At 43.5% G+C, this 18,552-nt stretch overlaps 1 protein-coding gene across 1 annotated transcript in view; it reads right to left on the bottom strand.

Annotated features, from left to right (window-relative positions):
- Positions 1–9,544, bottom strand: part of mthl1 (methuselah-like 1) — a 331,596-nt gene extending 322,052 nt beyond the window's left edge. The window contains exon 1 of the mRNA XM_067152641.2: positions 8,341–9,544. Within this exon, the coding sequence (XP_067008742.2) occupies positions 8,341–9,469 (1,129 nt within the window). The 5' untranslated portion in view covers positions 9,470–9,544. The remainder of the gene's footprint in view (positions 1–8,340) is intronic.
- Positions 9,545–18,552: the final 9,008 nt, after the last annotated feature.

Below are 18,552 nucleotides of genomic sequence, written 5' to 3' on the forward strand. Positions count from 1 at the left end.
AACATTTCCGACCCTGTCGGACCAAAGGCCAGCACGCTAACCATTTAGTCATGGAGTCCGACAACACTTTATAGTGAACGAAGTAAACTAGTTAATTTTATTTGTCCCTCTTTAAATTGCGTTTTCGCAGGAGACAGTTAAGTGATAAAAAACTCACACCAAGGTAAATTGGTAAATGTCCCAACAACAAACACAAACGGTTTGCATTTTTTTTTCTAGGGGATAAGAATTATTAAACTCTGTGTCCTCAAACAGCGCCAGACATAACGGGGGTTTGTGTTTGTACGGGCCTTCATTTAATTTCACTGTTCATCATGAAACAATTCCTGTGTACTACGCCACTGCTCAAGTGATAGGCTATGACTCACACAAGATTTTTTTTAAAAAAAGAACCTTGGAATTATTCAAGGAGGCAGTGCTATAGTAATCTTGGGAAGATCCACAATAGACTGATAACATCTGATATGCATCACTTCTTCCCGTTTCTAAGATTCCCGGAACCTGTACCGCTAGCAGTTAATTGTTATACAGCTCCCACACTTCACTCGCCGTGAAATCCAGGTGCCGCTATGTCCACGCACCATTCTCCAACCAGCATGGAGAGAAATCCTAAATACACAAAGGCCGGTCACAGCATTTCAAGATCGAAGATGATAATCACACCTCAAATACAGACTACAGCGTAACCTCGATATCTCGAACCACCTCGGGAGCTCAATTTTATTTCGAGTCTGCGTTGCCTATGTGAAAAACACCACAGGTTTGCGTTGCTTGTAAATGGGGCCGCAATGTGAGAAACACCATAGGTATGTGTTACATGTTCGTATTACATTACTGTGATTAGTACCATAATATGTGGAATACCGCTACTAATCATCCCTTGGTCGCCCCTTACGGCAGGCAGGGGATACCGTGGGTGTGTATTTGGTCCGCGAGAGCCATTTCATTTCGCTCAAGTCTGCCGGCAAGCCGGTTAGGACCCCACTATCAAGGCCGCACTAGATATATCTAGTTGGCCTTGCCACTATCCGCCACCTAGGACGCGCCACGTGGGAGTATCACCTCTCCCCCTACTACGCCAGCGTAGTAGGTTCGTGGAGCTTCTCAACTGAGGTTGGCGTCAGGAAGGGCATCCGACCGTAAAAGCAAGCCATCTCAATTCACCTCGCCTCCGTAGATATATACTTATATCATTTATCTGATTGCAAGCAAATGCAAAGACAACATGATCTGTCGCCTCTTTCTTTGTCCTACACAACGGGTCACGACGCAAAACTGTCTCCCGGAAATTTTCGAACTGCCAATCTCCATCCTCGCCAGGCTGACTGATTCAGAAGGCAAGTTCAGTAGTGTTCATTCTCGTGGCACTTGAAAGAGCTCAAATATGGCAGCCTCGGGTCGGTACATTCACTGACACGTAAAAAAATATAGAAAAGCCTGCCGAACAAAATTTCCGGCACTTAGGCGTTCCCGAAAACCGTCAAAGCAAGTTAGAGGGACGTAAAAATCATAACTTTATTTAACTTCTTCGTTTTTATTATGATGACTTGCTTGGAAAATATTGTGTGTCTTTGTACCGTTAAAAAATACTTAGCCTATAGCAGTGTTCTACGAGATCACAGGGCCATTACTAAAGTTGCAGACGGAGACAATAACAGATCGAGCCCACACGAGGAAGTGGGTAGCCCATTAGCGAGTGATAAGAACAGAGATGAACTCCCATCAGCAGGAGGTGGACATAAAGGCGGCTACGATTTAGTTCTTTTTATCCTTGTCCAAGAAATAATTTGTGATCCCTTTTAAAAATATGCAAATCTATCAGAAAATTATATCACTTTGCACCCTCCACCTAGTTAAAATCAATGACGACTTTTTAAATGGTCAATGCAGAGTATTTACAACTCCAAACACCCATTTTATTAGCTTTGCATATTTCAAGTAAAAAAATGATAAAGTACCTTAATTAAGGCATGGACGCTTCCTTTCTTCCCAATCGTCGCCAAAATTCCCAAGGATTGGGAATGTGCATTAATTCACCCACTTCACAAGAAAATTACTCATGAATAACTACATAAGAACTTCTGTCAGTCAGAATCTTCTCTGAAGCCCTACTTAACACATCAGAACGCAGCTGTGAGGTTGCATTCCGGAGATAAGAGTGTTCGAACCCCACTGCCTGTACCCCTGAAGATGATTTTCCGTGGTTTCCCATTTTTTACACCAAACAAAGCTGGAACTGTACCTTAATTAAGGCCACGGCCACTACCTTACCAATCCCAGCCCTTTTCTATCCCATCGTCGCCATAAGACCTACCTGTGTCGGTGCGACGTAAAGTCAATTTTAAAAAAGATCAGTAAAAGAAACAGACCACCTAATTGGAGATTTGCAGGTAAGATTTCGAAAAAGATCATACAAAGAACAAATTCTAAGCCTAAAAACCATCCTACAAATTCGCAAAATTAAAGAAACAGTAATCACTCAGTTCTATTTTCTAGAAATTTACCCCAGTATCCAGTATTCGGGAGATAGTAGGTTCGAACCCCACTGTCGGCAGCCCTGAAAATGGTTTTCCGTGGTTTCCCATTTTCACACCAGGCAAATGCTGGGGCTGTACCTTAATTAAGGCCACGGCCGCTTCCTTCCCACTCCTAGCCCTTTCCTGTCTCATCGTCGCCGTAAGACCTATCTGTGTCGGTGCGACGTAAAACAACAAGCAAAAAAAAAAAAAAAAAAATTACCCGCCCATTCAGTCACTCGTGTCTAGTCAAATTAATTTTATTCATTTTTGGCAGCAGCTTCCCATGATCTACCCTTATCAAACGCCTTAGATCGGTCAGTGCCGACACAGTCCTTCGACCTCCTGAATCTAAATATAGTTTATTTTTCTTGCTAGAATCCTATAAGTCGAGCTTCAGTGGAATAACGTTTCCTAAACCCGAACTTCCTTCAATCAAACCAGAAGGTAATGTTGCAAATTTCTAAGGATGTCGTAAGATATGTCCTATCATTCTATCTCTTCTTCCGTCCGGCTCCTTGGGTAAATGGTTAGTGTGCTGGCCTTTGGTCCAGACCGTCCCGGATTCGATTCCCGGCCGGGCCGCAGCTGCAACTCTCATACCACACACAACACTATCATCCACCACAACAACATGCAGTTACCTACACATGGCAGATGCCGTCCACCCTCATCGGAGGGTCTGCATCACAAGGGCTGCACTCTGATAGAAATAGCCACACGAAATTAATTATTTATCTCTAGTTCCGGTTAAATCTCGCGAAATCTTTCTCCTACCAATTCGCTTCAGTATATTTTCACCGTGATTCGATCTACCCATCTTATTGCAGCATTGTTCTGTAGCACCACATTTCAAACGCTTCTATTCTCTTTCTTTCTGAGCTAGTTGTTATCCATGTTTCACTTCAATACAACTAACAAAATATAATTCACCTCCCATATACTGTGGATTTACACATTTTCCATCACACCGACACGATGGCGACGATACACCCAGCCCCCGTGCCAGCGAAATTAACCAATGATGGTTAAAATTCCATACCCTGCCGGGAATCGAACCCGGGACCCCTGTGACCAAAGGCCAGCACGCTAACCATTTAGCCATGGAGCCGGACTCTTCCCTGACCATTCGGCCAAACAGCCGGACAGTGGAGCTTTGTAGACTCCGTGTATCTCACCAGAGATGGATTGGAGCTGACCACTAGTATACAGTCTGTAGTAGGACAATTCAAAATGAGATAGGAAGTAGTGTTGGCTACTGAATGTATGATTCGAAGCAGTGTATCGATTCATTCAAGTGTCCGAGTGAATCGATTCACAGGAACGTCGAGCTCACGGCACACGATTCAGCTTACTCTCAGCGAACGGTGTTGAGTGGCGCACTCACTGGACGTTGACGGGGAGCCGAGCTTCCGCTGCAGCGACACAGTGAATCGTGGCACATGGAAAGAATCGTGAACGAGCGCGGCTCAGTGAAACACAAGATACACACGGTTCCTTATCGGCTCAGTGGACACGCGGAGAGCCGAGCTTCCGCTGCAGCGATATATACAATGAGCCAAGGCACACCGAAAGAATCGTGAACGAGCGCGGCTCAGTGAGACACAAGATACACACGTTTCCTTATCGGCTCAGTGGACACGCGGAGAGCCGAGCTTCCGCTGCAGCGAGATATACAATGAGCCATGGCACACCGAAAGAATCGTGAACGAGCACGGCTCAGTGAGACATAAGATACACGGCTCCTTATCGGCACACTGGACAGTTGGACACTGGCGGAGAGCCGAGTTTCCGCTGCAGCGAGACATACAGTGAGCCATGGTACAGTACACTGAAAGAATCGTATGCTATAATGGATTCTCGAGCTTAGCTCATTTGAAAAAATACCCATTTTCATTCACTGTCCTCTTCTTACGGGGAGGTTTAAATAATAGATGGATTTATTTGCAGTGTTAAAAAGGTAATCAAAACATAATTCTGAAGTACGTAGTAAGTAGGTAGGCTATTAGGTTATACTATTTATTAGTTTAATGAATCTTAGTATTATAACTTAGTTGATATTTGACAATTAAACTCGACTCTAGCCTGCTCTATGACTATGAGTCATGCTCATGACCACTCAAAAGTACATGTTTTATATTGGGAAGAACGGCTCAGTATTCTCTCAGTTCATATGTCACATCGTTGCACAAGACTTCAATCATATGTGGACAGACGCAATAACTTGATCAACAGTATGTTGAATCAGAAAACCAGCGGGCGACTGTACACCTCGGGTAGCCTAGACAAAATATGACGATTTAAAAAATCCTCAACTGATAGAAAAATACATATTTTCAAAAATGACTGAGCGAGTTGTCGTACGGTTAGTATCGCGTAGCTATGCGCTTGCATTCGGGGGATGGTGGGTTCGAATCCCACTTTCGTCAGCTGTTAAGATGGTTTTCCGTAGTTTCCCCATTTTCACACCAGGAAATGCTGGGACTGTACCTTAATTCAGGCCATGGCTGCTACCTTCCTAATCCTAACCTTTCCCACCCTGCGTCGCCGGAAACTTTCGATGTATTAGACTGACTAGCATTTTTTTCTAAGAAAGGAGTTCATAGTATGAAGACGAGATGGCAGCTGCGAGCACTGAATGCTGTTGCTGCTGTCTTACCAGCACATACTACACAGATGCAGTAGGAGCGGTGACAAATGAGCCGTGAATCGGATCACTGTATCGATTCAGTAACGTGAACGGAATCAAATGAATCGATTCAGTAAAATGAATCGAATGTCCCATCACTAATCTTAAGACCTTATTTCCTATAATATTTCCTGCATCACTTAACTTCGTTCGACTGCACTCCATTACTTGTATTTTGGACTTATTTATTTTCGTCTTCTACTCCTTCTCCAAGACTCTGTCCATACCATGTTGCAATTTCTCCAGATCTTCTGCAGACTCAATAATAATAATAATAATAATAATAATAATAATAATAATAATAATAATAATAATAATAATAATAATAATAATACAGTCGGTCATAACCACTCCGAAGGGACCGACAATTAAGGTCGTTATAGCCGATAGTCACACAAACCGCTTTTTTGTTGTTGCTAAAAATGTGAAGTTTTAGGCTACATACGTACATAGCTAATTATCAGAATCAAATTTTTTTGAAGTGTAATAAGTGCTGCATTTACAGTAAAGCATTTATGGAGGGGACTGTGAGGAATTTCATTGGTCGGGATAGTACTGTATTTGTTGTTTGCTGCTTAAACCATCTCTAACTAGACATTCCGCAATACTAGGAGACTCGTGTGAGAAACCTCGCATGTTCATAAAGTATGTGTTGGAGTAGCTCCTTGATGAACTAAGGAATACACATATCAGTACAATATTAGACAGTCTTACTTACCACTTAATGTAATCTTTGATTTTTAAAATATTTATGGTATCCACTTGAACGGAAGCAAATGGAAGTGCATTATTATACTGACGAACGTTCCGGAAGTAATATTTGGTTTTTCTATCATTCTTTTCTTAACTGATAATTACAGCATTTTATAATGATATGAAACAGGCGTCCCAGCGGCCAAAATGTGAAATGAACAGCAATGATGGCGCGTATTTACCTACAGCAACAATATTTACAAATCGCACACTTCGTAAAATTTTTAAACTCATTTTTTAAAGAAATTATCGATATTAGGAAATAAGAGTGCAATTCCTCACTTCTAAAGTGTATTCGATTCCTTTCGAATTTTCATTTGTCACGATCGGTTACTTGTAAGCGCCACAAAAAGGATCATATTACTGACATCATATATATGATCTTTGTACTGAGATGATCTGGCCCGCTTGATTCTTCAAGAATTTTCCTCAAAATGAGACCGTATTGTAGAAATCATTTGGTGGGATACACCCAATTCCTCCGTGATGCTGACGTTTGATTCTCCATTTTCTAATCGCCACATAATGTGTTACTTTTTTAAATATTAAAGACGTTTCTTCTATGACATCTTCACAGCGACGCTTGTCCCTACTATTTAACAGACAGACTGATTTGAAATCTACAATAATAAGCGTTACATTGTTGTCAGCAACCCCCAAATATGTACGAAATAAATATCAACATTGGACGTTATAGACTATACATTTCTCCGAAAATGAGATCCAAATAAGTCCTTTTATAAGATACGTCGTTACAAGCGACATCGTACTAAGCGATTTTTAAAGATACAGTGCTTGTATAGGATTTAGATGGGACCGTTAGATTTCTACGTTATATACAATACGTCGTTAAAAGCGAAGTCGCAATAAACTGTTTCGACTTGAATAATAATAATAATAATAATAATAATAATAATAATAATAATAATAATAATAATGTCGTTTGGATCATCAGTCCATAGACTTGTTTGATGCAGTCTTCCTTCGATACCCCTGTATTCTGTGTTAATAATTTCATTCCTACGTTACTCCTGCATCCTGCAATTTCTCCAGTCTGTTAGTCATGTTCGGGGCGTGGTAGCCGAGTAAATTAGTCCGCTGTCTCTCACCAAGGCGATCGCAGTTCGAATCCCGGACAGAAATTTTTTAAAATGAAAGTTCATATCCCTGTTGTTCGGATTCCACGTAGACTAAAACTTTACTCGCCAATTAGCCTATAGTCCGCGAGTTAAAGAAAACACTTTTTATATTTTACGATGGAACATATTTTTTTTGTCAAAGCCAAGACTCCCGAACTAAAAAAAGAAAAGTAACAGGTTATTCAGGTGATTGGGCTTAAGACTGGTGGCAGGGGGACAATGCGAGTCTTGGGATCAGCTCTCAAGAACTCGTGGACTGGGGGCTAAAAAGCTCCCATTTTGAGATAGCATCATTACTCATCGGAATAAGATAAAGTGGCCTCAAGTCCGAAATATATATTTGTTTACGAGTTGCTCTGCACAGATAGGTATTATGGCGATGGGATAGGAAAGAGCTAGGGGTGGGAAAGAAGCGGCAGTGGTCATAATTAAGGTACAGCCATCGTATTTCCATAAACTGGTTTGATGCAGCCCTCCATGCCACCCTAACATATGCTATATTATTTTCATTTTTGCGTAACTCCTACATCTGCTTGTCATATTCATACCTTGGTCTATCACTAACGTTCTTACCGCCCACACTTCCCTCAAAAACCAACTGTACATGTCCCGGGTGTCTTAAGATGTGTCCTATCATTCACTCCCTCTCTTATCATCGTCAAATTTGGTCAAATCGATCTCCCCTCACCAATTCGATTCATTATCTCTTCATTCGTGATTCGACATATCTATCCTGAGTGGCTCAGACGGTTTAGGCTCTGGCCTTCCGACACCAACTTGGCAAGTTCTAACCTTGCTCATTTCGGTGGTATTTGTAGGTGCTCAATAACTACTTTTACGGTTTTCAGAGACGCCGAGGTGCCGGAATTTAGTCTCGGGAGTTCATTTACGTGCCAGTAAATATACTGACACGAGGCTGAGGTATTTGAGCACCTTCAAAATACCACCAGACTGAAACAGGATCGAACCTGCCAAATTGGGGTCAGAAGGCCAGCGCCTAAACCGTCTGAGCCTCTCAGCCCACCAACAACAACAACAACAACAACAACAACAACAACAACTCCTTCCCCAAGACTTTGTGCATACCATTCAGCATTAAGGATTCTAAGGATACCAAAGTATTATTCTAGAAATTAACAAAAAATAGCATAAGCCAAGATTTTCAAATTGCTTATTGAGTGGGCCAATATTATAAATCTAGCTATGCTTAACAAAAGTGAAGTAGGGCGGTAAATAGACTCACCAACAGTGATGCAGAGTGCTGAGGGTTGAGCATCGCCCGTCAGTTGCGTAGCCGCCAAGAGCAGATCTCCAATCAAAAGCGACGCTACGTACGAAGTCTGACAGCGCCAGTGCAGCACGTGGTGTTGTCCTGGCAGTAAACATCCTGTGATCAGTGTCACGGCGAGAAAGAACACCGACAGAATAAGTCCGACTGGATAAAGAGTGAAACGAATATCAGATTCGCGATCGCCAACCCTCCTCCCATTGCGCAATCCGGCATTCAACCTACTGTGACAAGTGAACACATTAGCATTGTCTTCCAGGTGTTCCACTACATGTTCCAGGCAGAAATCGCCAGGCTTCAAAGTGGCACCGGCTTTCTCGAAGAGTAAAGATCCATCTGCCTTCAAGGACGTATCGCGATCACCTAATTTACCACCGATAACTAATTCGTCCCCAGGGCAGTTAGGAAAACCGGTTGATAGCACTGTCGTTACGTTGTCTAACAGACCTGGAGGCAAGATTGATGCCAAGCTAGGAGCCACAAATGAAGCATTGTGAGGCAATGCAATACACGCAGATGTTGTTTCACTATAAGCTGCCTGATCACCACAGCATTTTTTAATTCTCACTTTCTTCTTGGGTGCACCGGTATCACTATTTTTAGGTATATTATTGTCGGTACCAGTATTGTTAACTGGGGTTGCAATCGCGTAGTCATATAGACACACTAAAGCCACCGTGTGGTCTACGCAAAAAGTGCCTGGATCCAACACTTCCACATATTCTTGGAGCCATATTGAGCCGTTATCAAACAACAAGAATGAGGGAGAATTGGCAGGATGAGAAGTCACAACAGTAACACCAACACTATTACGACATGTTGGAATACTTGCTTCTTTCACAGTCCAATTGGGTGGCAATGTCTTCTCCGTTGAAAGTACACGACGAGATGGGGAGTAAATAAAAGGAATCCAGTCGTCAATAGCTTCACCTGAAAACGGTTGACATGTGGTACTGTCTCCAACTGCAAGAGCTAAAGCTTCCCCGCGAGGACAACACTTTAAAACAGTTACAGTGTTATTATCTGTCATGCATAACGCAGTCAAGATCAACGTCACTACGAATAAAATAATTAACTGAAACATTTCTACACTTTAAAATAACACGCACATAATAACACGTTCGCCAATGAGCACAGCGCACAACTGCACTCACTCACAGCGAGTCTCCAGTCAAACTGAACTCGTACTCGCTAGAGCACCTCCTCGCTCCCTTCCCCTGAGGCTCGCCCCACTCCAGCAGCGTTGCCAGGCAAAAATTCGCCCTGCTACGGGCATCTTCCTCTCCCTTCCTCATGGCCACCTTTAGTAAGCTTGAACCAGCGAATTGCTAGACCAAGGCAGCCAGGGACTGAGAGGAAATGGGGTCACGAAAGTTAGGAGGGTAAAGACGCCATCTGCCCTTGTCTCATGTAACGCTCTGACGAACACAATACTATCACATTATAACGGCATCACCCCGCACCTATACCTTGCCTTCCTTTCTTCTTTCCGCCCCTTCTGCAACTTAAGGGGCAGGAATGCCTTATATCATGCAACGTATAAGAAACATTTTCTCAAAACCTATTTCAATTCTTTACGTGTATATCTTGAATTGAAATTAAAAATTGATTTAAAAGAGATTTATTTCATTTGTGATTTTGAAAATGTGATTTAGGGCTGTCATCCGGGTGTCAGGTTTCCTTTTAGTTGTTTTCCCAGTATTTCCTTAAAAATATCGAAGAACTTGGACATTTATCAAATCCTAACTCCTCTTCCTGTTGTATGTAGGGTATTCAGCCCGAAGACTGGTTTGATCCTCCACAGCTCCATCAACAGCTGTCATAAATAGCCTATGCGTCACTTAAGAGGCGTACTAGAGAAATGAGGATTGAGGAAGTTTCCCCCTTGCTTTCCTCACTGGGCCAGAAGTTGCTATTACATATCAGTCTGGCAAGCCCACTGAAATGCGTGCACCAACCAACCCTACAAGCGATATTTGCACACCATTCATAACAGGGACTGGCTGCATAAGGAATGGTATTATTAGCATCGCTCATACCTCAGTCACTTTCATATTGTCAAAGCCAAGGATGAGATTGAGACAGGTCAGTGAAAGTAACAGACTTATTCTAGTCCATACCAGAAGACACAGTGTACTGTAAACACTACATCTCGCTAGCGAAGGCATCTCCTCTTCCTATAAACGAACACCCCCCCCCCCCCAGGGGACTACAGCCCTTGAAGGGCCTTGGCCTACCAAGCGACCGCTGCTCAACCCGAAGGTCTGCGAATTGTAAGGTGTCCTGTGGTCAGCACGACGATTCCTCTCAGCCGTTATTCTTGGCTTTCGAGACCGGGGCTACTATTTCACCGCCAGACAGCTACTCAATTCTAATCACATAGGCTGAGTGGACCTGGAACCAGCCCTCAGAAGCAGGTAAAAATCCCTGTCCTGGCCGGGAATCGAACGCGGGGCCTCCGGGTAAGAGGCAGGCGCGCTACCTTTACACCACGGGGCGGGCCTATAAACGAATATTTACTCCAATTTGTTCCCTTGAATTCCACATTTATCTTCATATTGTAATCCTTTTTACTTTTAAAAGCTCCATCCAATAACTGACCTACCGAGCGAGAGGGTCGGTGCGCAGCTGTGAGCTTGCATTCGGGAGATACTGCGTTCGAACTCCACTGTCGGCAACCCTGAAGATGATTATCCGTGGTTTCCCATTTAGATACCAGGCTGTAGCTTAATGAAGTCCTTACTACTGCTAGCACTTTCTTATTCCATCATCGTCGCCATAAGACCTATCTGTGTCGGTGCCACGTAAAGCAACTTGAAAAAGAAAGTCCGAACTCTCACCAAAAGATCATTCCAGCACAGAATCCAATGGCAATCAGGATGTTTCAAAATTCTCCATTCAAAAGGCTTGTGTTAAAAGAATAATTTACGGGAAATGGCTATTACAGTCACAGCTTCAGTACATGCACTATATTCTTCTTCTACTTCGTCACTTAGAACCATGCGGAATCGACATTTGTTGAACTTTCCTCCGTGCCGGCCAACGCATCCCGTGAGATCTCCGAAGTTAAGCAACATTGGGCGTGGCTAGGAGTTGGATGGTGGGGTGGGATAAGGGTATGAAGGAGCGGAAAGGAACTGGCCACCCTACCGCACGTAAACTCCGGTTCAGGAACACCTCTGCGGAGGTTCGGACCTGCCTTCGGGCAGAATAACCCTTACCTTACCTCCGTGCCGAATACTGTAAGTCTTCATTTTCAACCATCAATCACTACTGATCTGCATTTAGGGCAGTCACCCAGGTGGCATATTCCCTATCTGTCGTTTTCCTAGCCTTTTCTTAAATTATTGCAAAGAAATTGGAAACTTATTGAACATCTCCCTTGGTAAGTTATTCCAATCCCTAACTCCCCTTCCTATTAACGAATATTTGCCCCAATTTGTCCCCTTGAATTCCAGCTTTATCTTCATATTGTGATCTTTCCTACTTTTAAAGACATCACTCAAACTTATTCGTCTACTGATGTCATTCCACGCCATCTCTCCACTGACCGTCGGAAGATACTAGTCAGTCGAGCAGCTCGTCTCCTTGCCCCCAGTTCTTCCCAGCTCAAACTTTGCAACATTTTTGTAACGCTACTCTTTTGTTGGAAATCACCCAGAACAAATCGAGCTGCTTTTCTTTGGACTTTTTCCGTTCCTTGAATCAAGTACGAATGTTGTAGTTTCTGTTCCTCCGACCAAGTACGTCGTGTTGGTTTCTTCTCGTCTTCCTCAAATCCCTTTGTGTGAACAATTTTCGTGATTACATTTCTATCCTGGTCCGCCTCTGTGGTGTAGTGGTTAGTGTGATTAGCTGCCACCCCCAGAGGCCCGGATTCGATTCTCGGCTCTGCCACGAAATTTGAAAAGTGGTACGAGGGCTGGAAAGGGGTTCACTCAGCCTCGGGAGGTCAACTGAGTAGAGAGGGGTTCGATTCCCTCCTCAGCCATCCTGGAAGTGGTTTGCCGTGGTTTCCCACTTCTCCTCCAGGCAAATGCCGGGATGGTACCTAACTTAAGCCCACGGCCGCTTCCTTCCCTCTTCCTTGTCTATCCCTTCCACACTTCCCATCCCTCCACAAGGCCCCTGTTCAGCATAGCAGGTGAGGCCGCCTGGGTGAGGTACTGGACATCCTCGCCAGTTGTATCCCCAGACCCAAAGGCCAGCACGCTAACCATTTAGCCATGGAGCCGGACGTTTCAATAGATTAATTTTAAATTTAATTTAATTTTACTCTTTTATGCAGTTGTAAAATAGTGTTGTAAGCAATTATAGGTATCAAAGTTTCATTTCAACCGAAGTATGCATATTATTTCATACTGTTAATTCTGTTAGGGGCTGCCTGGCCGAGGCGGTAAAGGCGTGCTCGGTTCCCCCGGAAGGACGTGGGTTCGAATCCCCGTCAGGGAAGTCGTAAAATTTAAGAAACAAGATTTCCAATTCCGGAGGTGCATATGGCCCTGAGGTTCACGCAGCCTACACCAAAAATGAGTACCAGATTAATTCCTGGGGGCAAAGGCGGCCAGGCGTAGAGCTAACCACTCTACCTCATCACGTGCCGAGGTAAACAATGGTGGAAGCCTTTACCTTCCACTCCTCCAAGGGACTTTATGGCCTGCATGGAGGTGACTTTACTTTGCTTTGCTTTGCTTTGCTTTGGTAATTCTGTTATTGAATTGCGGCCTGCGAGTGCCTAAGGTTTCCAATGTGGCCCTCGAGCCCTTGCAAATTGGAAACCCCTGGACTAGAACATAAATTTTAGCTATACCAACTCGATTAGTAACTTGAATGTAAATTTTCGTTTACAATTTATGTCATTTTTGAAAATTTTCGGATCATTTTACTGGATTTTCGCCGTCATTTTATAGATCATTTTAAAAAAAATTGTAGATCATCAAAATTCTGGCCCTACTTATTATCACATCTACAATTACGGGCCATCACAGCATCAGTCTAAACATTTGTCCATGTTATTCAACAATTTCTCCAGATCTTCCGCAGACTGAGATAAAATAACGATATCATCGGCGAATCTCAGAGTTTTCATTTACTCTCTTTCCACTGTATTTTTAAATATAATTTATCTCTGTTTTTCCTTTACCGAAAGCTGCAGCTGTTCTTCAGTTCTTTTAGCTGTTTGTTTTCATCAGAGCTCCATTCTTATAAATGCAGTTGAGTTTCATACAGATTGTAGATAACCCTTCACCCTAAGACCAGGTTCATTCATCAGAACAAAACTGGCAAATCACTCAGTACCTCTCTGTGCCGAGTTCAAATTGGAGTGAGCAGTTACCTCCCACTTCCACTTCAGAGTCTTCAGTGTTCAGTCTATAAGCTTCTGTGAATTCACTAAACACCTCTACAATACTCTGTAACTAGTTCTCTGGCCTCGGTAAGTCCCATGCCTCTCATCTTTAATCATGAGAAACTGAGTCTTACCATCGTCGTCTTGAAATCCCTCTACTTCTCTTACCCATCATGGCGAAGTCCATTATTCTCCTAGGTAACCAATCCTGCTCCGTTCGCCTCACATGACCTCACCACCGAAGTCGGTTTTTACGAACATCTTCACCAGTCGAGTTCATTCCGAATTTATCCTTTACGTCCACATTCCGAGTAGCCTTCTGCCATTATTCACGTCTGTTTCTACCTTTTTGCAGATCGGTCTTATGGCGACGAAGGGATAGGAAAGGCCTAGGAGTGGGAAGGAAGCGGCCGTGGCCATAATTAAGGTACAGCCCCAGCATTTACCTGATGTGAAAATGGGAAACCACGGAAAACCATTTTCAGGGCTGCCGACAGTGGGGTTCGAACCCACTATCTCCCGGATGCAAGCTCACAGCCGCGCGCTCCTAACCGCACGACCAACTCACCCAGTCACGTGTGTTTCTACCAGCGATCATTCTCGTTACTTTCATGTCTGTTACTTCTAGCTTATGAGTAAGATATCCTGAGTCTACCCAGCTTTCACTCCCGTACAGCGAAGTTGGTCTGAAAACAGACCGGTGTAAAGATAGTTTCGTCCGGGAGCTGACATCTTTCTTACAGAATACTGTTGATCGCAACTTCGAGCTCACTGCATTAGCTTTAATGCACCTTGATTCAATCTCACTTACTATATTACCATACTGGGAGAACACACATTCTAAATCTTGAAATGATCTACCTGTTCCAGTTTTGTATTCCCATCCTAACATTCAGTTCTCGTGGGTTTCTTCCCTACTGACATCACTTTAGTCTTGGATAGGCTAATTTTTATATCATACTCACTGCATGCGGAGGTGCATATGGCCCTGAGGTTCACTCAGCCTACACCAAAATTGAGTACCAGGTTAATTCCTGGGGGCAAAGGCGGTCGGGCGTAGAGCTAACCACTCTACCCCATCATGTGCCGAGGTTAACAATGGTGGAAGCCTTTACCTTCCACTCCTCCAAGGGCCTTCATGGCCTGTACGGAGGTGAATTTGCTTTGCCATACTCACTACATGTTACTCACCTGTACTGCAAAGCTGTTGCTTTATGTTCTAGCATCTTTGTTCAAAATCAACGCACCAGTTTGTTCGATATGAACTAATTGTTAGTGAATAAGATTCTAGGTGTCAAAATCTGCCTTCGTAATAGTTCGAGAAACGTTTCAATACGGGGATAAATTGATACCGGGGAAAGCAGCATGACGCTGGTGTAGGGAACAAACTCTTCCTCATTCTTTCACTATTACTAATTGAATAACATAAAGAGGAATAATTCTTAGCATAACAAACTATTTAGCTAATGTACAGGATGGATGAAAAGTCTCTTTTACTGACCCTAATAAAAGGTAACTAGAGAATCCGCGCTGCTCCGCAGTCTTCGTTATAAGCAGGACGTGTCTTGATATACTGCTCTATGCTCTGCCCGAATACTCTTAGGACGACAGGTCTCAACCTTCACTTTGCTGAGAACACATAACAGCCATTTCACACAGCAGCTCCATGCCATCAGACTCGTACGCTATCACAACGCACAACTGCTATGCACTTCGCTCGACTCCAGACAAGACCGATAACTCGTACAATCAAATGATGCGATCGCTCCACACACTGAACTCTCTGCTTATTTATCGTAATTGACTACTCAACACAACAACCTCTTCGAGGCGAGCTTCCTTTTATACACCTGGTGATGAAGTTCCAGTATCTTCGGGATACGACCAGAATACGTGTGTTTTAGTTTCGCCTTCTGCAAAATTGACGGAGACACTGGACGAAAAGGATAATAGAAGTAGACACTGTCACATGACTTCACGCCGCCGGTAGGTCCCCAGTCCGACTCACTTATCTCTTATAGTAACCAGCCAACGAAGGGGACTTCATGAGAGCTGTTAGTTGCGTTACCACGTAGCAATATTTATTTTGTGTGCTTCTGAAACAACATAAACATTTATATTTAAATAACACAAAAAGGTCAAACAAATAAACCCGTGTACGTTGACCTACCAAGATGACTGTTGTCCAACCAGATGGTCTGGAGGGTATTACGAGTTCAGCGCAGCTATTTCCTCATCGATAATGATTGGCTTTCTTGGCCATAGCTCAGAAGTTTTTTTTTTTTGCTAGTTGCTTTACGTCGCACCGACACAGATAGGTCTTACGGCGACGATGGGACAGGAAAGGGCTAGGAGTGGGAAGCAAGTGGCCGTGGCATTAATTAAGGTACAGCCCCAGCATTTGCCTGGTGTGAAAATGGGAAACCACGGAAAACCATTTTCAGGGCTGCCGACAGTGGGGTTCGAACCTACTATCTCCCGAATACTGGATACTGGACGCACTTAAGCGACTGCAGCTATCGAGCTCGGTAGCTCAGAAGGGAGAACGCTGACCTTCTGAGCCCAACTTGGCATATTCGATTCTGTCTCAGTCCGGTGGTATTAGACGGTGCTCAAATAACGTCAGTCTCGTGTCGGTAGATTTACTGGCACTCAAAATAACTCCTGTGGGACACAATCCCGGCACCTCGGCTTTCACGAAAACCATAAAAATGTAGTTATGGAACATGCAACCAATGACATTATTTGTTATTATCTCCTGGCCTTGTCTGTAATCTCTCACATTATAACATGTCTCAGTTTCGCTCACAACACTGAGTGAAACCCGTCGAAGCCTTCTGTCCACAATTAAAATCCTTAGACAAATTGGAGATTGAACCTGGGACTTCCGATGAGAGGCAGACGCGCTACCTCAGAACTACGAGGATACATTTTGATGATTTTCTACGACGGATTATAATTGAAGTAATGTTTTCGTTGGTGGTAGACGCGTCATGTAATGGAAGACCTTCTTCAATTTTTACGTACCTGCGACTGGGGCAGATTTCTTTAGTCATATGCTGGTCCAGGTTGAAGTTTCCTTTGTGTCGTCAAACTAGCAAGCGAGCCACTGTGGTCGAAGCTGCTGTGGTGTGTACAAGGTGCAACAATAAGGCAGCCCGAACTTTTAGAACACATTCCTGTCACACAGAAGAAGAAAAGTATCTTAAGTTGCGTATATAGACACTTGCCAGGATATGGTTAGCCGAGCGCTTCGCGAGCACTGCTTGAGCCATTTCCGCGCGAGCAAGATCAGTCTGTGTCTTGTTTCCATCAAAAGATGTCTTCTGAGCAAGAAACTCTGCTGTTCCAGCAATGCGACTACTTTTCTCTTTGCTCCTTTCCCTCCGGTGTGACCCCAATAAAGAAATAATTTTGTTCTTACATTTATCGGCGGGTCGTACAATTGTACCAATATCCCGTCATGCATCTTCTTTCACATTATTTTTAAAGTGGCCCCCATTTTTCGGGTCCCATAAGACAGAAAGCGTCCGATAAGTGTCTATAGCGCAAGCACATCTTCATCCGACCAGGTCGACATGCTGGTCACGTCCACACTTGTGAGCAACTCTTTGTGCTCGCCTAGAAAACCGACTCGAATCGGCCCATGAACGACCGGCTCAACGAATGCTCGCATTACGCTCAGAACCCCGTCCACACTTGCGAGTACGGTAGTGTGAGCGACTCGGCTAACAATAAGCTCGCAAGTGTCTACGCACCTTTATATGAACATGGTCCGGGAACTCTTTATTTCCATGTTAGAACCCATTTTTTACAACTCTACATAGTAATAATGGGAAACATATACTAACAGAACGTACTACCATAACTGAAACTCTTTTTATTCGATGTAACGTTCAAAAAGCCCTCCGTTTTTTTTTAATTTCGTATGGCTATTTCTAGCAGAGTGCAGCCCTTGTAAGGCAGACCCTCCGATGAGGGTGGGCGGCATCTGCCATGTGTAAGTAACTGCGTGTTATTGTGGTGGAGGATAGTGTTGTGTGTGGTGTGTGAGTTGCAGGGATGTTGGGGACAGCACAAACACCCAGCCCCCGGGCCATTGGAATTAACCAATGAAGGATAAACTCCCCGACCCGGCCGGGAATCGAACCCGGGACCCTCTGAACCGAAGGCCAGTACGCTGACCATTCAGCCAACGAGTCGGACAGCCCTCCGTTAACACTGATACAAACATAGATGATGTAACATCGCATCAGGGATTCGATGCCATGGTGGTTTGATGCATTTAACAATTCTAACGGAAGGCATTTTGAACATTACATGGAAGAAAGAGTTTCATGTGGTGTTCTGTTCCTGTGTGTTTTCCATGATTAATGTACTGTGTAGAGTTGTAAAAAATGAGTTCTAACATGGAAAAACGCACAGTTCTAGCCCTTCAGGTAAGCAACTGAATATTGAAAACATCCTACGGATATGAACTACGAATTTTAGGTAAATAAAATATAATTAAGTATGAGACTATATTCTTTATTTATTACAAAATTACAATCTTCTTCTTAATCATCGTTATCCAGTCGATTAGATTAGCAGTTTGCCTTTTTCTACCACTACGAGAGCTAATGTGAGTCAATTGCAGAGTTTCACGTAAGTCCTCATAACTACACTCGGTGTGGAAAAAAGGGACTGAGGATACTGAACCATACTGTAGCGACGATTAGAGGGGGGGGGGCGAGGGGCGAGCAGTTACCCCTCCACTTTGTGGAGAAAATATTGCATTTTTATTCCATTTTAGCCAGCTGAAACTAGGAATGATTTAAAAA

This window comes from Anabrus simplex, chromosome 8 (genome assembly GCF_040414725.1).
Source record: "Anabrus simplex isolate iqAnaSimp1 chromosome 8, ASM4041472v1, whole genome shotgun sequence".
Lineage (NCBI taxonomy): Eukaryota > Metazoa > Arthropoda > Insecta > Orthoptera > Tettigoniidae > Anabrus > Anabrus simplex.